This window comes from Halichoerus grypus, chromosome 14 (assembly GCF_964656455.1).
Source record: "Halichoerus grypus chromosome 14, mHalGry1.hap1.1, whole genome shotgun sequence".
Taxonomy (NCBI): domain Eukaryota; kingdom Metazoa; phylum Chordata; class Mammalia; order Carnivora; family Phocidae; genus Halichoerus; species Halichoerus grypus.
The window spans coordinates 60,687,875-60,711,175 of NC_135725.1; the positions used below are offsets into that span (position 1 = coordinate 60,687,875).

Genomic DNA, 23,301 nt, shown 5'->3' on the forward strand with positions numbered 1-23,301 from the left:
GCATTGGCTTCCAACATGAATTTTTAGATTTGGGGGACGTTTAAGACAGATCATCTCTAACTTACCTTCCAAATTTGGCAAAATGCTGGCGAGCCAACTGAGTAAGAGAGTATTAAGAGGAAAACTGAAATACAGCTTTTGTTGTTTTGCAGTCAGATTGTTGTAGGAGCATATCTTGATCGGTTACCCTGGCAGGAGGAATGGTGCAGATATTTTTTCCCTCCTCCTCACTCCAACCCAGCTCTAGAGGACCTGCAACCAGTAGGTATTCGATGACCAAGACTGTCGATGACCATGCCCAAAGGCGGCTCAATGGCGTCTGGTCTGGGCCAAGCAGAGAGAGGGGTCGGGAAATGATCCCAGGATTGTCCCTCGCGCATCCCATGCTGATAGAGAAGTCATTGGAAAAAAGTTGGCCCAAAGCTGGCTAAGGAGGCCTTTAAAGCCCACCACCTTTTGGGGGCGGCAGTTGGCTCATTCCCAAGTCAACAGAAGAAACCCGAGGCCCAGAGGTGGGCAGTCGCCTGAAGACCGGAAGCTGGGGCCGGAAGAGGCCGGCCTCAGCTCCTCGCGGGTGGCGCCCTCCCCACACGCCTCCAGGGGCGGGCCCAGACGGCGAGGCGCGCGGGAAGGCAGCTTTTGATTTGAGGCGTGTGCTGCCATGTCTGTGCTTCGCTGCTTTGGTGCCCTGCGGCCGCAGGTGAGTGAAATCGCACGGCCAGGGCTGGCGTGGCGGGCAGGGCCTGGGGATTGCGGAGGTCAGCCAGCGTGCGGGTGAGTGGGGAGCCGCGGCCCCCCGCGAGTGTGTGGAGGCCTTAACGCTCCTTGCTGCGGCTACGGACTTCCCCGACTTGCGGTTCATCCTTGGGGTCCGGTTGGGTCGCGGTTATGAAGTTGGCGTTTCCAAACGGCGCGTGCTGCCGTTTCTGGATGCAGAAGTGGCTGTGGGGCTGGGGAATGCAGAGGAGGCTGGGCCCATGCAGTTAATGCAGGCCTTCCCGGGTGGAGAGCAAGCTTAGCTGCCAATCCCCGCGTCGGGGCTTCCCAGCAGATCGGCCCAGGTGGATTAAGCCCATTCCCTGTTTGGGGGCGGCCCGCTTGGAGCCGGAGCTGTAAGGGTGGTGCTGCCCTCGACTGCTTGTGGTGTACACCTCCCCACTTTCAGGATTTTCTTCCACAAAATTACCAGATTGATCTTCGGAAAGATTGGGCCGGACCGTAGCCTTCCAGACGATTTCCCAAAACTTCCTCTTTAGAAATCTTTACGACTTGAAAAGCTGGAAGAGTAGCATTTCATGGTTGCTTTTCTTTGTTGACTGGTGAAATTGGGTCGTTTTGTTTAGTTTTTTTTTTTTTTCTTTTTTTTTAAGTAGGGTCTACGCTGGGCTTTGGCTTGAACTAGACCCTGAGATCAAGACCGGAGCCGAGGGCACCTGGGTGGCTCAGTCGGTTAAGCCTCGGACTCTTGGTTGTGGCTCAGGTCGTGAACTCGGGATCCTGGAATCAAACCCCGCCTAGGGCTCCCTGCTCAACGGGGAGTCTGCTTCTCCCTCTGCCTCCCCCCACTCCCGCTAGTGCACGCTCTCTCAAATAAATAAATAAAATCTTAAAAAAAAAAAAGATCTGAGCTGAGATTAAGAGTTGGACACCCAGGGGCACCTGGGTGGCTCAGTTGGTTAAGCAACTGCCTTTGGCTCAGGTCATGATCCTGGAGTCCCCCTGCTCGGCGGGGAGTCTGCTCCCTCAACCCTCCCCCTTCTCATGCTCTCCCTCTCTCTCTCATTCTTTCTCAAATAAGTAAATAAAATCTTTAAAAAAAAAAAAGTTGGACACCCAGTCCACTGAGCCACCCAGGCACGGGAGTGGGTGGGGGGGTTGTTTTTTCCTTTCAATCAACAACACTAGTCGGCATTTGGCATTTGCTCTGAGCCGGGAAGTGAGCTGAGGAGTCCGCTGAGTCATGGCCCCTGCCCTGGGGGAGTTTGCTGTCTCCACATGAAAATACCAAGGGTTAGGGTGGCTGTAACAACGTGATTAGGGTGTCAGTCCCAAGGGTAGAGAGGATAAAATGGTTACCACTCTGTGGAGAGGAAGGTGCCAGGGTAGGTGTCCCAAAGAATGTGATACTTGAGTGAACCTTTAAGATTTTTTTAGTCTTGGGACACCTGGGTGGCCCAGTCCGTTAAGCGTCCGCCTTCGGCTCAGGTCATGATCCCAGTGTCCTGGGATCGAGTCCCACATTGGACTCCTTGCTCAGCAAGCAGTCTGCTTCTCCCTCTGCTTGTGCTCTCTCTCTGAAATAAAGAGAAAATCTTTAAAAACAAAAAAAAAAATTTTAAGTCTTTTTCAAATTACAAATGAACTACATGCTGATTTATATACAGATATTATGAGTCCATGTAAGTATTGTTAGTGTCTTTATTCAAGTAAAGAATTTAAATGTAAATGCTTACAATTATCACTTACAAGTGAGTCTCCTTGCTACCAGTGTTTTTAATCACACATAATCATGGCAAGTAAAACTAACGAGAGCTTTAAAGAGTATAAGAATAGCAGATGTAAGGAACAGCCATTATGCCTAGTAGTGAGATAGCACATCTGAGGAAGGCTCTTCTGCTGTCCAGGACTGATTGAGACCTTGTTGGAGAGGACATGGTCATGGCTCATTAAATAGTAAGAAGTCACTGGGACTCTGTGCCAGTGGGACTTGCTTAGAAATCCACCCTCCAGGGGTGCCTGGGTGGCTCAGTTGGTTAAACGTGCGGCTCAGGTCATGATCCTGGGGTCCTGGGATCAGCCTCAAGTCAGGCTCTGCGCTCAGCAGAGAGTATGTTTTCCACCCCCCTCTCTCTCCCTCTGCCCCTCCCCCCGCTCCTGTGCATGCACTCTTGCTCTGTCTCTCTCTCTCTCTAAAATAAATAAATCTTGAAAAGAAATCCACCCTCCAGAACTTGCTGGCAATGCTAGGGTTCTGGGGAAAGCTATTCCTGGGGGAGTGTCTCCTGGAAGGCTCTGTTACAAAACTGCCTGATAGGGTGCTAGGGAAAACTGCTGGCTGCTGGGTGCCTCTGGCCACCAAGAGAAGCCGGAGCAGATGGTGGAGAAGCTGCCATGCTGCAGGAGTATACCAGAATGAACACTGGAACCAGTAAGCACAACCTATTCCTCCTGAAATGCTTCTTGAGGGCCTTATACCTACAAAACTTGTCTTTGTGTTAGATAGCAAAGAAAACATTTTTTAAAGGCCCAGGTTCATTTTCTCAGAGCAGTAAGGGCATTTTAGAGCATTATGGCAGTACACTGATAACTGGCTCATGGTCTCATGAAGTTGTGAGATCAACAGACTTGTCAATAACAGCAGTAAGGTAGAGTCTGCCCAGGTCCAGATGGCTTCATTGACAAATTCTACCAAACATTTGAAGAATACCCATTCTTCACAAATTCCTTCCCCCCCCCCCCAAAAAAAGAAGGAACACATACCAACTCATTCTATATGAGGCCAGGATTACCCTGATATCAAAACCAAAGATACCACTGGAAAAGGAAACTACAGATTAATATCCCTTATGAATATAGACACAAAATCCTCAACAAAATAGGAGCAAACTGAATCCAGCATTATATAAAAGGGATTATACACCATGACCAAATGGGATTTATCCTAGGAATGTAAACATTTGAAATCAATTAGCATACCCTACCAAAGGTGAAAACCACATTATCATCTGAATAGATACAGAAAAAGTATTTTTTTAGTTCAACACCCTGTCATGATAAAAACACTCAATAAACTAGGATTAGAAAGGAACCTCAACCTAATGAAGGGCATCTACAGAAACCCCCAGCTAACATCATACTTAGTGGTGAAAGACTGAAAGCTTTCTCCCTAAGATCAGGAAGAAGACAAGGATATCTGCTCTCTTCACTTCTATTCAACATTGTACTGGAGGTACTATCTGAAACGGTTGAGCAAGAAAAACAAAAAAAAGGTATTCAGACTGGCAAGGAAGAAGTAAAACTGTTTCTGTTTGCAGGTGATATGATTGGTATGTAGAAAACTCTAAGGAATCCATTTAAAAAAGCTGTTAGAACTAACAAATGAGTTCATCAAGGTTGCTACATTCAAGAACAATATACAAAAATCAACTGCATTTCTATATACTTGGAAAACTGAAATTAAGACAGCAATTCCATTTACAGTAGCATCAAGGAGAATAAAACATTTGGGAATAAATTTAACAAAAATACTAAACTTAAAACTCTGGAAATTACAAAACATTATTGAAAGAAATTAAATATCTTAATAATTGGGAAGTTACCTCATATTCATGGGTCAGAAGATTTAATATTGTTAAGATAATAGTACTCCCCAAGTTAATATACAGATTCAAAGTAATCCCTGTCAAAATCCCCACTATCTTCATTGCAGAAATTAACAAACTGATCTTAAAATTAATATGGAAATTCAAGAGATCCAGAATAGCAAAAACAGACAAAAACTTGAGAATCAGAACAAAGCTGGAGAACTTCCACTTCTGATTTGAAATCCTACTACAAGGCATTTTAAATCCTACTACAAGGCTTTCAGTAATCAAGACAGTACTGGCATAAGGATAGACATAGATCAAGGGAAAAATTCAGAACACAAGTAAACCCTCACATTTGTGAGCAACTGATTTTTGTTATGGGTGGTGAGACAATTCAGTGAGGAAAGAAAAATACTTCAACAGTGGTGTTGGACCAACTGGATATCCACATACAAAATGATGAGTAAACTCTTAGAAAAAAACATAAGTTTTTGTGACCTTCGATTTGGCAGTGGTTTCTTAAATATGTTACCACCAAAAGCATAAACACCCAAAGGAAAAACAAATTGGACTTTATCACAATTAGAAACTTTTGTGCTTCGGGGCACCTGGGTGGCTCAGTCGTTAAGCGTCTGCCTTCGGCTCAGGTCATGATCCCAGGGTCCTGGGATGGAGCCCCGCATCGGGCTCCCTGCTTGGCGGGAAGCCTGCTTCTCCCTCTGCCATTCCCCCTGCTCGTGTTCCCTCTCTCGCTGTGTCTCTCTCTTCAAATAAATAAATAAAATCTTCAAAAAAAAAAAAAAAAAACTTTTGTGCTTCAAAGGCATTATTAAGAAAGTGAACACGGGCATCTGGGTGGTGCAGTTGGTTAAGCATCCAACTCTTGGTTTCGGCTCAGGTCATGATCTGGGGTCTTGGGATAGAGCCCTGCGTTGGGCTGAGGGAGAAGTCTGCTTGTAATTGCCTCTCCCGCTGCCCCCCCACGTTTCTTCCCCCCACCAAAATAAATACTTTTTTAAAAATGAACAGAGAACCCACTGAATGGGAGAAAATATTTGAAAATAATGTATCTGATAAGGGACGTGTATCTAGAATATATAAACAACATCTACACCTCAATAATAGACAAGTGACCCATTTTAAAAATGGGCAAAGGACCCAAATTGACATTTTTTTAAAAGATTTTATTTATTTCACAGAGAGAGGCAGCAAGAGAGGGAACACAAGCTGGGGGAGTCGGAGAGGGAGAAGCAGACTTCCCGCTGGCTTCCCGCTGAGCAAGAAGCCTGATGTGGGGCTCAATCCCAGGACCCTGGGATCATGACCTGAGCCAAAGGCAGATGCTTAATGACCGAGCCACCCAGGCGCCTCTCAAATTGACATTTCTGCAGAGAATATAAATGAATGGCCAATAAGCACATGAAAAGGTGCTTAATGTTATTAGCCAGGAAATGCAAACTAAAACCACAGTGATACAGTATTTTGCCCCCACTAGGATGGCTATAATCAAAAAGATAGTAACAAGTGTTGGTGGTGATGTAGAGAAATCAGAACCCTCATATATTGCTGGGGGGAGTGTAAAATGATGCAGGCACTTTGGAAAAGTTCTACAGTTCCTCAAAAAGTTAAACGTAGAGGTACCGTATAATATGACAATTCCACTCCTAAGGATGTACCCAAAAGAATTGAAAGCCTGTGTCTCCACAAAAACTGCACGTGAATGTTCATAGCAGAATTATTCATAATAGCCAAAAAGCACAAACAATGTAAATGACCATCAGCTGATAAACGGGTAAACAAAATGTGTCATATCTATATAATGGGATATTATTCAATCCCTAAAAAAGAACAAAAGGTATTGATAAGTGCTACAACATGGGTGAACCTAGAAAACAGGATGCTAACTGAAAGAAACCAGATATAAAAGGCCACATATTGTATGATTCAGTTTATATGAAATATCCAGAATAGATAAATCTATAGAGACACAAAGTTACCAGGGGCTGGGAGAGGGGAGAATGAAAGTTATTGTCTAATGAGTACAGTTTCAGTTTGGGAAGATCAAAAGTGTTCTGGATGGACGGGAGTGGCAGTTGCACAGTGATCTCAATGTACTTAATGCCACTGAACCGTACACCTAAAAATGGTTAAAATGGTAAATTTTGTGTTTACCACAATAAAAGGAATATTTCCACAGAAAAAGTAGAGGGATATATGAAGCAAATGTGACAAAAAATCTAGTAATTGTTGAATCTGGATGATGGGCATAGGGTTGGTTTTTTAATTCTCTCTTGTTTGATATTTTTCATAATTAAAAAACAGCGTGGAGATAGGCGAAATAGATACATTATTGGTGACTGTTCAGCACGGTGAAGCAAATAATGAAAAAAGTTATTACAAAACAAAAAATAAACACAGCTTTGACCTGCCTTTCTCCTGCCTAAACTCTCCAGGGGGCATCATGTCACCTACAAGAAAAAAACCAAGACTTTCTGTGACAGCTGGCCTCAGCTCACCCTGCCACCCTCACTCAGTCTGCTTCTCTTTGACTTTCATTTCTTCTGAGTGACACCAAGTCACCTATAAATTTCTCACATATGTGCCCTGATCTGTGCCATCCTTCAAGCCATGTATGCCCTCTGCTTGAAATTCTTAATTTAACAAACCAAGCTCCCTCTCCCTTCTTACCTTTACCTTCAAAACTGGGCTGGATCACTAGCTCCTCCAGGGAATATCTTCTGATCCTGATTTGGAGATACCTGTCCCTTGTGTGTGTTTCCATAGCTCACTCTCCATAATCTATCATAGCAGGAAATATGAGATTGAAACTACCAAATTTATACACATGCACACACATACCTAGAATGTAGTATATCAAAAGGCATTGCATGAAAGTCTGTGAAGGAGTTTCTGTACCAGAAAGAGCTCTTAACTTAAACTTGCTAAATATTTCTTCAGCTTTATATTTTATGTCACAGATTACTTCAGGGATTACTTAACATACTTTTATCTCTAGGCTAAAAACAGTATGTTTGAGGAAAAACAGTAATATGAACCCCCCCCAACAATTCACTTCTAATTTTCATCTAAATAATGTAGATAAATGGTTCTAAAAGTCTACAAGCCTTTTTAAAAAAATTTTTTTGAGTGTAGCTGACACACAATGTTATGTTGGTTTCAGATGTACAACACAGTGATTCCCAAGCTTATAGCTGTTTTTCAAAAAGCCTTGTGGAGATAAAAGTCTACAAGGCTTTTTGAAAAACAGCTGTGGTTGCCAGGGCCTGGGGGAGGAGGGAGGTAGGAATAACTGCTTAATGGGTACAGAGTTTCAGATGGGAAGATGAAAAAAGTTCTTCTAGTTCCTATCCAGAAGCAACCACCCTCACCTGCAGTTCATTTTGTCAGAAAATAACTAGGCATTGTTTTGGGGTGGAGGTGGGGATAGCAGCCTGGCCATTGGGTTAGTGGGCCAAGTGGTGTACAGACTTGAGCTGTTTACCTGCTATCAGCCTTTTACCGTGGATAGTGTCTGCACCTTCAGGAGCTGAGCCTTCCTGGGAGTCTGTGGAGTACACAGGCTCACCTGTCTTCAGAAGTCCACCTGAAGGTATTTCAGGTGGAAACGTATCTCCTCTCTACTAGATACCACTTCTCTTTCCATTTTCTGTCTTACAAACATTTGTTGAAAACATTCATCTGCTGTTGTCTGCTCTTCTGTTCTTATTGTACAATGGATTTATACCTTTTTAAAAAACTCCTTTACTGTCCAAGTGTATGACCAGTTCACCATTGCATGGGCCATTTGTCTTTTTATTAACAGAAGTCTGCTAGCACGGCATTTGTTGTTGTTCAAGCTGAGAAACTCAAAATCTCCTGTACACCTGGGTCAGACTCTAGGCATTCCTTGGTTGTCAGAGCCTTTGAACGGCTATGGAAAGGCACAGAGGTTAGCTCTTCTTCCATGCTTGTGCAACTTTCCCCAAATCTCTCTCTCAAACTAAATGTGATATTTCAGCTCCCCACCCTGCCAGTTACATGCAGCACTTTAAAAACTGCTTTAATGAGGTGTCATTTAGATGCTATAAATTTCACCCACTTTAAATGTAATTCAGTGATTTTTAGTAGATTTATGACTTGTGCAACTATCACCAAAATTCAGTTTTACAACATTTCAGTCACTCTAGAAAGGTCACTCATGCCCGTTTGTTGTCAATTCCCATTCCTACTCTAGCCCATCAGTCACTCTAGAAAGGTCACTCATGCCCGTTTGTTGTCAATTCCCATTCCTACTCTAGCCCCATGGCTAATCTACTTTGTCTCTCTATTGTGCTATTTCTGGACATTTCATGTGGATGGAATCATACAATATACAGATTTTTTTGTGTCTGGCTTCTTTCATTCAACATGACGTTTTTGAGTTCCATCTATATTTGTAGCATGTATTAGTAAATAATTTCTTTTTGTCTCTGAATAGTATTCTGTTGTATGGATACACCACATTTTGTTTATCCATTTACAAGTTGATGGCTATTTGGGTTGTTTTCACTTTTCAGCTATTATGAATAATGCTGGGGCGCCTGGGTGGCTCAATCATTAAGCATCTGCCTTTGGCTCAGGTCATGATCCCAGAGTCCTGGGATCGAGCCCTGCATCAGGCTCCCTGCTAGGCGGGAAGCCTCCTTCTCCCTCTCCCACTCCCCCTGCTCGCTGTGCCTCTCTCTGTCAAATAAATAAATAAAATCTTAAAAAAAAAAAATGCAGTTAACATTTGCATACAAGTCTTCCTGTGGATGTATGTGTTCATTTTTCTTGGATAGGGTACCTAGGAGTGGAATTACTGGGCATTTCCCTAATGACTAATGATGTTGAGTATCTTTTCATATGCTTAGTGGACTTTGTATATCTTATTTGATGAAATATCTATTTCACATCTTTTGCCCATTTTTAAATTGTGTTGCCTGTCTTACTGAGTTATAAGATACTCTTAAATATATTCTAGATAGGGGCACCTGGGTGGCTCAGTCCGTTAAGCTTCCGACTCTTGGTTTTGGTTCAGGTCATGATCTTGGAGTCATGAGATCAAGCCCCATGTCAGACTCCACGCCTACATGGAGTTCTGCTTGAGATTGTCTCCTTCTCCCTCTGTCTCTCTCCCTACTCCCTGCACAGGCTCTCTCAAGTAAATAAATAAATAAATAAAATCTTTAAAAACATATATATATATATATGTTTTCTGGATATAAACCCTCTATCAGATACATGATTTACAAATTTTTTTCTCCCAGTCTGTGGCTTGTTTTTCATTTTTGTAACAGTATCTTTTGAAGCATGTTTTTAATTTTGATGACATCAAAATTTTTACTAATTTTTTCTTTTTGGATTGTGCTGTACTATGAAGACTGGGAGTGGAACCCAGTCTCTATATTTTATTTTTTTTTCCAGTCTCTATATTTTATAATCATGAAGTTTCTGATTTTTTACAAAACAAAGTTTTAAACTATAGTTCGCCAATAAAAAGAACTGTCATTTATTCACTCACCTAAGAATGTCGAGTACGGTGCCCATGTTCATACCTCAGATGCTGTCATGGTTGGCTTTTTTTTTTTTAAGATTTTATTTTATTTGACAGAGAGAGACACAGCGAAAGAGGGAACAGAAGCAGGGGGAGTGGGAGAGGGAGAAGCGGCTTCCTGCGGAGCAGGGAGCCCGATGTGGGGCTCGATCCCAGGACTCTGGGATCATGACCGGAGCTGAAGGCAGACCCTTAACGACTGAGCCACCCAGGAGCCCCTCTCATAGTTGGCTTTTTAAGCTAACATTTGTAAGCTGACAGCTTGCAGACTTATGTGTGTATATTTGTTCCACAGGTTTTTAAAAAATAATTTAAGTGTAGCTTTTAATTTTTTATTATGGATGATTCCAAACACATAAAAGTTGACAGATTCCTATAATGAACTTCCATGTAGCCAGTATACAGCCTCTGTGGCCCCCAGGGCTGCTACATGTACACCCATGGGAAAAACAATTAACACTCAGTAATCAGATTTCACTTGAAAATTTCATTTCTGATGAGTTAATCCAGAACCTCCAGTATGGGTTCAAAGATAGGCAAGAATAATATCACCTTTGGGTTGCTTTTATTTCGGTTTACTATCAAACCAGAAAATAAGCCATGCAGAGTGCCCAGAATCAAGGATACACCTGCCTTTCCACTGTCTCAGAGGTGTCTGAGTTTCAGGGATGAGTGCGAGAGCTTAGTGCCCTATATAACTGTAAGGTGGCAGAGTGGCTGTCTTTTCTCAAAGTCCACCCACAGTCACACGAAACACCTCCTTTACTGTGCCAGGTACATCGTCCTATTTCTTGCTGCTTCATTAGGCTAACAGCAGGCCTCATTTTGAACTTCCACATTCATCTTCTTTTGAAAGAGCAAATGGCATTACTGAGCTGGCTTTCCCTCATGGTAGCTGAACCTGGCTGCCCCAGTGGAGAGAGATACAGTGGTGATAATTAAGTTAAGGTTCCAAGACAGTGCCTACAAAAGTCCTACCAGTAAGCTCGGTGTGGTACTTTACTCAAAGGGAAGTTGTTCTTTTTAATAGTATTCTGGTTATTCAAAGGTTCACAATGAAAATATAAGTGTTAAGGGGGAAAGAAGGACTAGACCTGAGATTGTAGAGTGACTTGGAGTTTAAGGGTTTTATTTATTTTTTTATTAACTTTTAATGTATTGTTTGTTTCAAGGGTACAGGTCTGTGATTCATCAGGGGGGTTTTATTTTTTTAATTTATTTTAAAGATTATGTATTTATTTGAGAGAGAGAATGCACGTGCGTGGGTGGGGGGAACAGAGGGAGAGGGAGGAGGTAAGAATCTCAAGCAGGCTCCACGCTGAGTGCAGAGTGTAGAGCCCAACGTGGGGCTCATGACCCTGAGACCATCATCTGAGCCAAAACCGAGAGTCAGATGCTTAACCAACTGAGCCACCCAGGCACCCCCTTAGGGATTTGAAAAAAGTAGTTGCCATCCTTGCTAGGGAGCTCTATACATGTAGCACAGCACATGGTTATGATTGTGGACTCTGGAGCTAGACTGCCTAGATTTGAATCCCATCTCTACCACTTACAGGCTCTGTGACTTATCTTTTCTGTGGCTGTGTTTTCTCATCTCTAAAATGGGGATAGTAACATACCAATGTAACTTGAGTTTTGAGTTAATATAAAGCAGCCAGGGGGCACCTGGGGGGCTAAGTCGGTTAAGCGTCTGCCTTCAGCTCAGGTCATGATCTCAGCGTCCTGGGATCAAACCCTGAGTCAGGCTCCCTGCTCAGCAGGGAGTCTGCTTCTCCAGCTCCCTCTCCCCCCCCCCCCCCCCGTTATGCTCTCATGCTCTCTCTCTCTCTGTCTCTCTCACATAAATAAATAAGACCTTTGGGCATTTTTATATGCAGCCAGAATAATACTAGGCATGTATACTAAGTATTATATGAGTGTTTGCTTTTTATTTTATTTTTCATTAAGTTTATATGGTAGGACCATTTCACTCCTGACTACATTGTTTTCTTTGAGTTATAGAAAGCTCCCTGACTGAAATGACACATTTACTTTCTTGGTGGTTATCTCTGATTCTTCTTGTCAATGCTCTGTCTCTAGTATTGGGAAACCAAGCAATCATGCCACATGGAAACTGAAACTGAGTTAATTCTGGTACTTCAAGGGACCTCTGCAGCAGGATCCTGAGAACTCTGCATGAACAAGTCTCAGCTGCTCTTTGTCTTTCTCTTTTTGTCTATCTGCATCTCTTCCTACCACCAACTTTCTTCCTTACCCTCCACCCTGAATTTTGTCTCTCCGTCATAACTGCTTACTCATGATTTCTCTCTCACTGCTTTGGTATGCTCATGACCATCATGACTCCAGTGGCCTTGCCTTTCTTCATACTTTTCAGCCCAAACTCTCATTGCCAGCGAACTCATTTCTGATTTCTCAGTTCAGCTTCCAAAGAGTATGAGTCTGTGTGGATAGAGCTTTTTGGCCTGGGAGCCTCATGGATCAGTGGCCCAATCCTAGTTAGTGGGTAGGGGAAGCTGAAATTAAAAAGCTACAAAGTTTGACAGCCTTTACTTTCCCCTTCAGTAGGATGTACTGAGGTGAGGTGTCAGATGTGAAGGTCAGGCATGTGGGCTGCTCCAGTAGATAGGGCCCATCCAGGGTTCCTAGAGGATGCGAGGGGAGGTGTCCAAATCTTTTCTGTGGGTCTAGTATTGAATATGTAAGCAAATGTCAATTGATAGATTTGCAAGTGTACCCCAATATACTTTAATTTGCAAGTGTACCCCAATATACTTTAATTTTAAACCTGTAACATCTCATTTAATATATAGTATATACTAAGAGCAAGGCTCTATTTTAAGAGCTTTATATGTATTAACTCATTAAATCCTCATAACAGCTCTTTGAATTTGATATTATTATTATCCATACTTTATAGGTGAAGCTGAGGGACCTGCCTCTTCTCACATATTTGCTAAGTCAGGGTTTGGATCCAGGCTGTCTGATTACACTATTTTTCATAGGTAACCTGACCACACTGAGCTTTCAGAAAAGTACCCCTCTTAGAACTTTGTGTGGTAAAAGGACGAAGGGGCTGCCCATTCAAATTTATGTTTGTTTCCTGTTCTTCATTTAGAATATTGTTAGTTTTTGACATTTTTTAGTTAGACTTTTCTTTCAAGAGACAGGACTACAAAGTAGGAAGAACATAGACTTTGGAATCAGACAGTTCTGGACTTCAATCCAGGCTCAAACATTTATCCAACCTATTGCAAATAATGTTACCTGGGCCACCATGCCCTCATATTGCCTACCTATGTCAGACACTACTAATTAATTACAGGGTTGTTTCTTACTGAGCCCAGAATCCTTTTCATGATTGCTCAAGACAGGGGATTTATAATCAGTGGGAGTTGTGCCAGGAGGTGAAACCTATTTGCCATCTCTTTCCTTTAGGCCCAGGTACATAGACTAGCCATCCAAGCCAGGCCTTCAGTAGCCCACCCAAACTTGTCTCTCTTCTCCTTTCAGTCTCGTCTTCACCCTGTGACAAATAGCTTTTGGGAAAAGTTGCCTGTGGTGATCCTGAACTTGCGCTTTTATGAGACTCAGCAGGAAGAGAAGTCCAAACCCATCAGCCGTTACCCTACTCCCTACAAGAAGGACCTGCCTTTTGACATTGTAGAGCTCATGGAGGAGGTGGAAAAGAAGGTGAGCCCCTCCCCTCAGGCATGGAGTCTGCCCGTGCAGACTGTGTCAGCTGCGGTGGAATCCCTGGAACTGGTCGCTCTAGTCTGCCCAAGTGTTCCTGTGGGCAGACCCTTCCTTTGGGGTCCACTTGTATCCCAGTCAGAAGGACATGCTTTTTTCCTCTTAGGCACAGGCTCTTATGTTCTGGGACTCTTCTTTGTCACTCAGTCTTCTACCCACTTGAGAGGTTTGTTTATAGTTTCCTTTAGCCCTATAATATGGTGTGGAGATAGAACCACTGAAATACATGCTAGCTGCTCAAACAAGAGTGAGAGGTACCTTGCTTCTTCCTATAATTACATGTTGAAAAATAAGAAAAATTAAGTGAGCAGAAAATTCAAAAATAATAAAAATTATGATTCCACCCAGGTCAGCCACTATTAGCATTTTGATGTGTTTTCTTCCTTATTTTCTTTGTGTAAATATACATATAACTTTTTTTTAAGTTTATTTACTTATTTAAGTAAGCTCTACACCCAATGTGGGGCTTGAACTCACAACCCTGAGATCAGGAGTCACACACACTTATGACTGAGCCAGCCAGGTCCCCCTATACATGTAACTTTTTTTAATGAAATCATGTTATCATGGGCATTTTCCAGTCAAAGCATCATTATAATTAGTGGCTGCATAATATAGTATTGTATAATAGAGATATTTTAATTTATTTCAGCAATCTCTCAATCGTGGACATTTAGAACTTGTAACAGATATTTGTACATTTATCTTTTTGAACATCCCTGAATTATTTCCTAGGGGTACTTTTTAAAGCTGGTGCTCTATGTTGCCAAATTATAACACCCTTCTTTGAGCATAGACATTTGCTATAAGCTTTTGTTTTTCAAACTTGGTGGTAGAACTTAGACGATCTTTTTCCAAACAACATCTTTTTTTTTTTTTTTAAGATTTTATTTATTTATTTGAGAGAAAGAGAGAATGAGAGACAGAGAGCATGAGAGGGAGAAGCAGACTCCCTGCCAAGCAGGGAGCCCGATGCAGGACTCGATCCCGGGACTCCAGGATCATGACCTGAGCCGAAGGCAGTTGCTTAACCAACTGAGCCACCCAGGCGCCCCCAAACAAAATCTTGTATGGAACCCCATTATATAAAAAAGATAAAAATCCACCTGCTCTTGTGGGAAAGGTTTGGAGCCCTTAGCCTCTCCCTCAGTACCACCTTCACCTGTCCATACCTCTCCACTTACCCACCACTTTCCCAATCCTTGCCCCTGGCTGATAGATACGGTTCTTTTTTTTTTTCTTAAGATTTTATTTATTTATTTGACAGAGAGAGACAGTGAGAGAGGGAACACAAGCAGGGGGAGTGGGAGAGGGAGAAGCAGGCTTCCCGCCAAGCAGGGAGCCGGATGCGGGGCTCGATCCCAGGATCCTGGGATCATGACCCGAGCTGAAGGCAGATGCCCAACAACTGAGCCACCCAGGCGCCCCTAGATACGGTTCTTTATACTATGTCTTCTGGCCCAGTAATGAACTGTTAGCATCTGTTATCAGGATGCTTTCAACTACAGGTAACAGAAAACACAATCCAGTTCATGTAACTGTAAGGACAGTTCAGTGTCTCACATCACAACAGATCCAAAGACAGGGTGCTTCCTGGGTTGTTTAATCCAATGGCTAAGTGATACAACAGGATGAGGTTCTTAGCATTTTTTGGTTCTGTCTTCCTCCTGGTCACTAGATGGCTATAGCAGCAGTAAACATCACATCCTTCCACAACTCCTGGAAGGGGTTCGGAGAGTGCATCTCTTCCTTATATTCTTTTTGGAGAGAGAAAAAAAAAGCTCCCAGCTGATTTCCCCTCATTTCTTATTGGTCAGGATGGTGTCACATGACCATTCCTAGACCAATCACCAAGAATTGGAATAGAATAACCATAATTGGTTTAGACCAATCAGGATTCACCCACTAGGGTTGGAGAAGGACTTAACCTTCCCTGAAACTGGTGGCAATCCAATATCTGAACAATACCCAGGTTCAGTTGTCAAGGATAGCTGCTGGATAGCAGCCAATAGTTGTCTGCCATAACATCCCATTAGGAAATATACTGAAAACCCAAAGTCAAAATTCCAAGGCTGCCTCTTGCTTTTGGCATGGCCGTGGCCAAGTCATTCAACCTCTCTGGGCCTTAGTTTCGTCATTTGTAAACTGGGGATAGTAATATCTGCCTTACCTATCTTCCAGAGTTGTGGAGAAGGATGTATGAAAGAACTTTACAAAGTACTTTACTAATATCAAGGCTTCTTATTAATTTAATTCTTGGAAATAAATGAGCACCAGGCACCTGGGTGGCTTAGTTGGTTAAGTGTCTGACTCTTAATCTCAACTCAGGTCTTGATCTCAGGGTCATGAGTTCAAGCCCAATCTTGGGCTCCATGCTGGGTGTGGAGCCTACTTTAAAAAGAACAAAGAAATGAGCACCACCAGGCCTTCTGTGTAAAGGTAGGAAATCAGTAAAACCTAAATTCTAAGGAGTGTCTTTTGGTTTAGTTACAACATTCACTGTCTAAATTTCATAAAATGACTTCTCAAAAATGCACATACCTTTAGAAGTAACGCTATAAATTAATTATAAATACCCTAAAAGGTGAAGTATGTGTGGGTTGTACTTTGACACAGACCAAGGCTGTGGCCTTCCTATGATTGTATCTGGCATTCAGCTGACAATATAGTGACTAACAGTTAATGATTACCTCTTCTGCTTTTAATTTTCACTTTACATTTCCCTGGTGTTTCTTCTTCCCTGCAGACAGGATTTTTACCAAATGTATTTAAAGCGTTGTCTCACCGGCCATTGGAATTCAGAGCCTTCTTTGCTTACTACAATGCCATCTACAACAAGGAAACAGGTAAACAGAAAAACAGTGCTAAATCATTCTTGGATGAGATCCAGATGCCTGCTTGCTAGAGTTCCTTCCCACATAGTTCAAGACTGCGAAGTTAGGGAAAGGTTAAGAAAGAGTAGTTTGCTGAGACATCCTCTGGATTCTGAATTTAACTATATAATTATAGATACAGAACCGAAATAAATTAGGTAATGACTATGGCTCATCTTTCTTTCTTGGGGTTTAAAAGCCCTCTGGCTCCATATAACTCTCTAAATAAAGTTCATGGATTTCAGCCTGGCAATCATGGGTTTCTTACTTAGGATTCAAGTTAGGTTGTTATCCAGACCCAAAGATACATTGGTTTAAACAGGGTATTTTTTTTTTTCCTCTTTCTCACCTAATAGTCCCCGTGTGAGCTGCTAAAGGCCATTTTAGTGTTGTTTACTGTCTGGGATTGCCCTTGCCTACATGCTTATGCTGACTCACCACTGCTACCAGCAGAAAGAGAAAGAAGGGGCATTTGTGGGTACACATTCCTTTCCTTTAGGGTCATGACATGAAAGTCACACACGTCGCTCCTGTCTACATCCCACTGGCCAGAACTTCATCACATATCACACCTAGCTGCAAGGGAAGCTGTGTGGCCATGTGCCCTACTAAAATGTAGGGATTCTGTTATTGAAGAAGAGATAGTAGGTACTGGGAGGCAGTATGTCACAGTGACTCTCTTGTGGCCTGACGCCAGCCTGCCTTCCCAGCCTCTTTTCCCTTAGCCCTTCTGTGTGTGTTCTAGCTGTTGGAATCAAAATGGACCAGATTTTACTCTGAAGCATTCAGGTCTCATGATTTACCCACTTTTTACCTTTGTTCACCCTCTGCTGTGCCCCTAAGATGCCTTTTCTCCTGTCCATGCTTTGTGAATCTGATCTTTCCTTCAAAGTCCATATCTCACCTGCCTTTACTCACAACAGACTCTTCGTCCGACCTCCCACAGCACCCTTTATCCTTTTCCAGTGGCCTCCTTTGCCTTACCTTCCCGCAGCTTCCACAGCTGCTCCAGCCCGGGGGCAAGAGACACACCCTGTGTTCACATCTGAGTTGTGCCATAGGTGACGCTCGTGACCTTCAACAGAGGATTTCGATGTCTCCAAGCTTTGGTTTCCTTACTAGTAAGATGGTATTTTGTAAAAAAGATTTTATTCATTTATTTATTTGAGAGAGAAGGAGCAGGGGAAGGGGGCAAGGGGAGAGGGAGAAGCAGGCTCCCCCACTGATCAAGGAGTCTGATGTGGGACTCGATTCCAGGACCCTGGGATCATGACCTGAGCTGAAGGCAGATGCTTCACCGACTGAGCCACCCAGGCGCCCCATAAAATGGTATTAATACCCACTCTGCAGTGCTGGTACAAGGATGAAATAAGATTATACATGTAAAGTTCCCAGAATGGTACCAGGTGCCAAAATGAAATCCTTCCTCTCCTGCCTCTCCCGACCCCATGTAGTAGGTCCCCTGAGGTTACGAAGTCTCTTTTCCCTCCTCTTTTGAAAGTGTTAGTCCAGTATCTGATGGGCTTCAGAAAATGTTTTTGGAACTTTAGAAATACATTCAACACATATTTTCTGAGCAACCACTATATTTCAGGCACTCCTCTGGGGATATGCTGGTGAACAAGTCAGAAAAATTTCTAGACTTTCAGACATATTCTAGAGAGGAGACAAGAATGAACAACTAAAAATAAAAGAATAGGTTAACTCCAGAAGTGTTGAGTATTATGAAGAAAATAAAATAGGCTGGGACTGAATGCGTAAGTGAAGGGGTAGGTGAGAAGGCGGGCACCTCTGTTGCTAAAGTATGGCTGAACCTGTCTAGGTTCTTCTGAGCTGCTATCCAAGGCTTATGGACAGGTCTCCTCCCCTCTCCCTCCGTAGGCCAGCTCAGCAGAGCTGACAAGGAGCTCATCATTGTGGTGACTAGCCTGGCCAACAGGTGCCCATACAGCATGGTTGTCCACAGTGCCCGGTACAGGGTCAAAGAACCCAGTGCTTTCTGACCAGGTTGGTGCCTACCTCCCCTGTGCCGATTTCAGGGCTTCTTCATACCTAAGGAAAGGGAAAGGTCCATGCCACTATATGGTGCAGGGAACACCTCCCCCTGCAGCTCTTCCCATTGCTTGAGTTCCCTTCCAGTCCCATCACTGTGCCCACATGCTTCTGTGTGTACATGATGTTTGGGACTAGGGGTTAGCTGAACCACAGCTTTGTGCCACACCTGATCCTGGATACATGGCATACATTCTCTCAAATGCACACAGCTCCCTCTAAGTTGAGCCTTATTAATAACCATTTTATCCTTGAGGTTCAGAGCTGTAACTTAACATGGGGCATGCAACTAGAATATGAGAGTCCATTTTCAAAGCTTGCACTCTTTTCTGCTACATTATATTGTTTGCATTTGCCATTGTGAATTTAGCTAATTATTCCTAATGGGCCCAAACGAGTTTCTTAGGTTTTCTTTTATTTCTTCCTGCTAGCCCCAAGCCTACATCTGTCTGCTTCTCATTTGTAGAACTGCCTCCATCTTCTCTTTCCCACCGAGATTGGTTGTGAAAATGGGTCTCAATCCCCCTAGCCAACAGCCTACTATCTCCATCCAAAATCAGGCCCTTTGGGTGTCAGAGGTCATGCTAATTCTTCCCAGAGAAATGGATTAAGGGTAAAGACACAGCAGACATGGGTTTGTCACCAAACATACAAAGTCCTACTGATCCCTACAGTGAAATTCTGGATCCTCTGGGCTGGGGAACAGAAACCTCTCTTCTCTGCATTTATTCCTGAGGTTGAGGGTCATCGGTCTTCCTACCCCCCAACTTACTCTCCTGACCCCACCTGAGTGGAGACCTTGCAAACTGTTCCTGAAGGGCCCCTGTTGCCACCCTGAAGATAACTTCAGGACAGGTACATCCTCTCACCTTTGCTGTGCTGAGAGCCTCCTGCCTGGTTGCCAACTTACTCTCCTGACCCCACCTGAGTGGAGACCTTGCAAACTGTTCCTGAAGGGCCCCTGTTGCCACCCTGAAGATAACTTCAGGACAGGTACATCCTCTCACCTTTGCTGTGCTGAGAGCCTCCTGCTTGGTTGCCAGACCTTTATTCATCCAAGATCATTCTCTAGGCATTTCTTCCCTGGTGGCCATAGTGTATGCTGTCACACCATGGTTTGCTGAACTGTTCTTCTATTTTTTAGGTGGTTAGTGGGTTTCAGTATTTTACTTGAGCAAGGGTAATGATTATAAGTATAATCTTTGGAATCAAATACAGTTTGATTCACATCCCAGCTCTGCCACTTTCCAACTGTATGACCTTGGGGAAGTCGCTTGACCTCCCTGAGCTTTGGTTTCTTTGCCAATAAAATGGGGGCAATAATAAAAATACTACTTCCTAGGATTTTTATAAGAAATAAGATAATGAATATGAAGCATTGAGTACATCCTTGGCACATAGTAATTGGTAAGTGTCAGCTATTAATTTTGCAGATACTGTTTCTTGTTTGGGATTAATTGGGGACAAAGGGATAATTATCTGAGCTTCTCTTTACTCATAAGAAAAAGTTTGGATTTGGGGTCCTTGTGTACTTAGAGTTTCTGAGTCTTGCTTCTGAGATTTTTGGAGCCATAAGTATTTAGAGGAGCAAGACGTGCTTATAGTTGGAGTGAGCAAAGAAGACTTCTTGGCAGAGGTGGGGCTGAGCCAGAGTTTCAAGTTTGTATTCCATTGGAAAGTATTTTGTCCTGACTTTGCCCCTTTATTCTAAAGGGTTTTTCATTTTGTTAGACCTTTTGTTTTATCAGCTATATTGTGATGAACAGAGATTCTGCTTTTGACTGTGTTTTCTTGCAGGTCTGTGTGAACTGGAGAAAGTCTGACCTCCCTGCTCAGGAAAAGGCAATGCTGGAGTTTGCACTTGCTATTTCGCGAGCTGATGACATAACAGATGACCATTTCAAAAAGTTAGAGATGCATGGCTTCAATCGAGAAGATGCTTGGGATGTCGCTGCCATTTCAGCTTTTTTTGCCATGTCCAACCACCTTGCTCATTTTGTCGATCTTGTTCCCAACAAAGAATTCTATTTGATGGGCAGTACCAATGATGTCAAAGACATCAGGAGTGAATCAGCTGCTGCTCCCAAAGTGTAAAAGCCTAAACAGAACAATTAGTGTTTATATTTCAGGCACACTACATTACTTGGGAAGTAATTTTTTAAAAACATCTAGTCAGTGGATAGGAAAGAAAATAAATGAATTTGCTCCCTGCCTGCTCAAAGAGCTAGATCCTAAAGTGTTGGGGGTATCCAGGGACATGTGATTCCTGGGCGTAGGGGAAATGTTTGCCAATTGTTTCCTTGTGTTGTGATCTAAAAAGAACATCAGGGCAAAGAAGTTCAGAGGATGCTTTTCTGATGAACTGTTATCTGTGAAGTTGAGCTGTTGAAGTTGAAAATTTTTTAGCACTCAAAAATAGTGTTACATAGAAATTGGTCTATATAGACTATGATTTGCAGTCAATTCCTTGTTAACATGACATGGTTGTATTTAAAGGCTCTCAAGGGCAGTGGGTAAATAGGAGCAGTCACAGTTAATCTATCTTTAGTGCCTTCTCAGTTAACTTCCAGTAAATTTTTATTTACTTTGTCTATGTATTTTACTGATGGGCTGTACATTCATGATCATCTCAGTAGAATTTTAGTCCTTATGTAATTTATTATTTTAGCTTTTAGCAAAAAATATTTTATAAGTGAGGACTCACATTTTAAATAGAAGCATAAGAAAGAAAGAAAAAAATTTGAATTGCCTGAACTGTGAAATCTGATTTTCTTGAGGCAGCACAAACTTTCATTGCAGAGCTTGTGTTCTTCTGTTGGAATTATATCTTAAATTCCTTGGAATATGTAACCTTTTAAAACTGTTTTATTTTACCTATTAAAAATCTAATAATATTGGTGAATGGTCAGTTTTAAAGACCATAAAATTTTAGCCATTGGCCATAACTTGGTTGGTTAAGCGATTGCTTAATGGCTCAGGTCATGGTCCTGGAGTCCCAGGATGGAGTCCTGCATCAGGCTCCCTGCTCTGTGGGGAGTCTGCTTCTCCCTCTGACCCTCCCCCCTCTCGTGCTCTCTCTCTCTCTCATTATCTCCCTCTCAAATAAATAAAATCTTAAAAAACAAAACAAAACAAATTTAGGGGTCAAGCAGAGGGCCTCTATTAAGTATTTGTTGCAGCCAGAAGTTGGGGGTCTTTAAGGAACATTATTTAATTACAAAATAGACCTCTACCCCTTCTACTCTGTGGGGGCAACATGGAGAGTATCCTGATGCCTGATCTCTGAACTCAGGATGGATGCTTCTTGCCCTTTTTTCAATGAGCTCATGGACAAGAGCGCTGAAGAACTAACTTTCCTGGTGGGAGGACCTGCTGAATGTTCAGCCCTCTGAATCTCATTCCCTTACTGTAGAGATCCTTCAGATCTGTCCTCACAGGATAGCTCTTCCTGCAAAGATCCAGATTTATCCTCAATCATCAAATGTGAGCTTTCTACAACATGGCTCTTGATCAAGGCCTAGATGAGTTGTCAGTTCTTATATCTACCTTTCCTTGTACCTCAAGCTTTTTATTGAAGACTCCTTCCCTTCCCAAGAACCACCCCAGTTCCTGTTAACTTTATTTACAAACGAGTTCTATATATTGATCTTTAACAGCAGTGGTGAACGGCCTTGCATCTGTCATGCCCTCTGTGCCCTGCCTGGCACATATAAGCAGGATTTGACCTTGGGCTCTGTTGCTTGTACGGTTGATTTGATTTAGATCTCCAGCTCCACTCGGTGACTCCTGCTGGATATATGCTCCTTCCTGAGGGAGAAGACGACTTAGGCCTTGATAAAATCTTATTTTTATTTATTTATTTTTAAAGATTTTATTTGTCAGAGAGAGAGCGCACAAGCAGGGAGCAGCAGGCAGAGGGAGAAGCAGGCTTCCTGACGAGCAGGAAGCCTGATGAGGGACTCGATCCCAGGACCCTGGGATCATGACCTGAGCCCAAGGCAGACCAACTGAGCCACCCAGGCGTCCCTGGCCTTGATAAAATCTTGACCTACTGGGCAGTAGCTGGGAGTTGGGCAGATGTTCAGGGCGCACCAATAGACCCCATTTTCCAGTTCCTGTATAGACCTGGGCTTTATTTTTTGTTTACTTTTTAAGATTTTTTATTTATTTGAGAGAGCAGTCGGGAGGGGCAGAGAGAGAATCTAAAACCGAGTCCCCTGCTTGGCCCAGGGCCCAGGGAGGGGCTTGGTCTTACCACCCTGAGATCCTGACCTCAGCTGAAATCAGGAGTCCCACACCTAACTGATTGAACCACCGAGGTGCCCCAGGCCTTGGCTTTTAGCACAATAGTGAACCTGAGTCCTTAGACTCCCCGTCTGAGTAGGCAGTACACTGTGCCACTTTACTATGTGGGACCTGCACAGGATATGGTAATTTCTTCCCCTTGGGACCTTAGCCTAAATTGGGGATAACAGTACATATCATAGTCCACCCCTTTATTCAGGCCCACTCATCCCCAGGCACACAGTCACGATGACTGACAATTACCGACTGTCGCAGGGGTGCCCTGATGCTACCACTGCCCCATGCAGCCCGGGCCCTGGGCATTCTCAGTTGCGCTCAAACACAGTCGTTGCCGATCACCGTCCCTCCGGGATAAAGCGTCCGCCATGGGCGGTGTCCCAGCTTTCGCGGTCCCCAACGGATGGTAGCGGAGGGCGGCGCGTGTTTCCCAGCCGGCAGG

At 43.1% G+C, this 23,301-nt stretch overlaps 1 protein-coding gene across 2 annotated transcripts; it reads left to right on the forward strand.

The window, feature by feature from the left end:
* The first annotated feature begins 561 nt into the window (after positions 1-561).
* Positions 562-21,451, forward strand: LOC144380039 (uncharacterized). 2 transcript variants are annotated; one of them, XR_013443759.1, is made up of 5 exons: positions 562-700; positions 13,393-13,572; positions 16,379-16,478; positions 19,900-19,964; positions 20,355-21,451. XR_013443759.1 is itself a non-coding variant. In XM_078061468.1 (4 exons), the coding sequence occupies exons 1-4, from the start codon at positions 662-664 to the stop codon at positions 20,378-20,380; spliced, it is 345 nt and encodes a 114-aa protein (XP_077917594.1). In that variant the 5' UTR covers positions 562-661; the 3' UTR covers positions 20,381-21,451. The 2 variants fall into 2 exon arrangements, 1 of the variants encoding a protein (XP_077917594.1); XM_078061468.1 differs by lacking the exon at positions 19,900-19,964.
* The last annotated feature ends 1,850 nt before the right edge of the window (positions 21,452-23,301 follow it).

Excerpts from the sequence above, each read along its gene's own strand:
- LOC144380039 (XM_078061468.1), top strand. The coding sequence starts at position 662 with ATGTCTGTGCTTCGCTGCTTTGGTGCCCTGCGGCCGCAG. Across the intron at positions 13,573-16,378 it reads TGGAGGAGGTGGAAAAGAAG|ACAGGATTTTTACCAAATGT; the intron begins GTGAGCCCCTCC and ends TCTTCCCTGCAG. Across the intron at positions 16,479-20,354 it reads CATCTACAACAAGGAAACAG|GTCTGTGTGAACTGGAGAAA; the intron begins GTAAACAGAAAA and ends GTTTTCTTGCAG.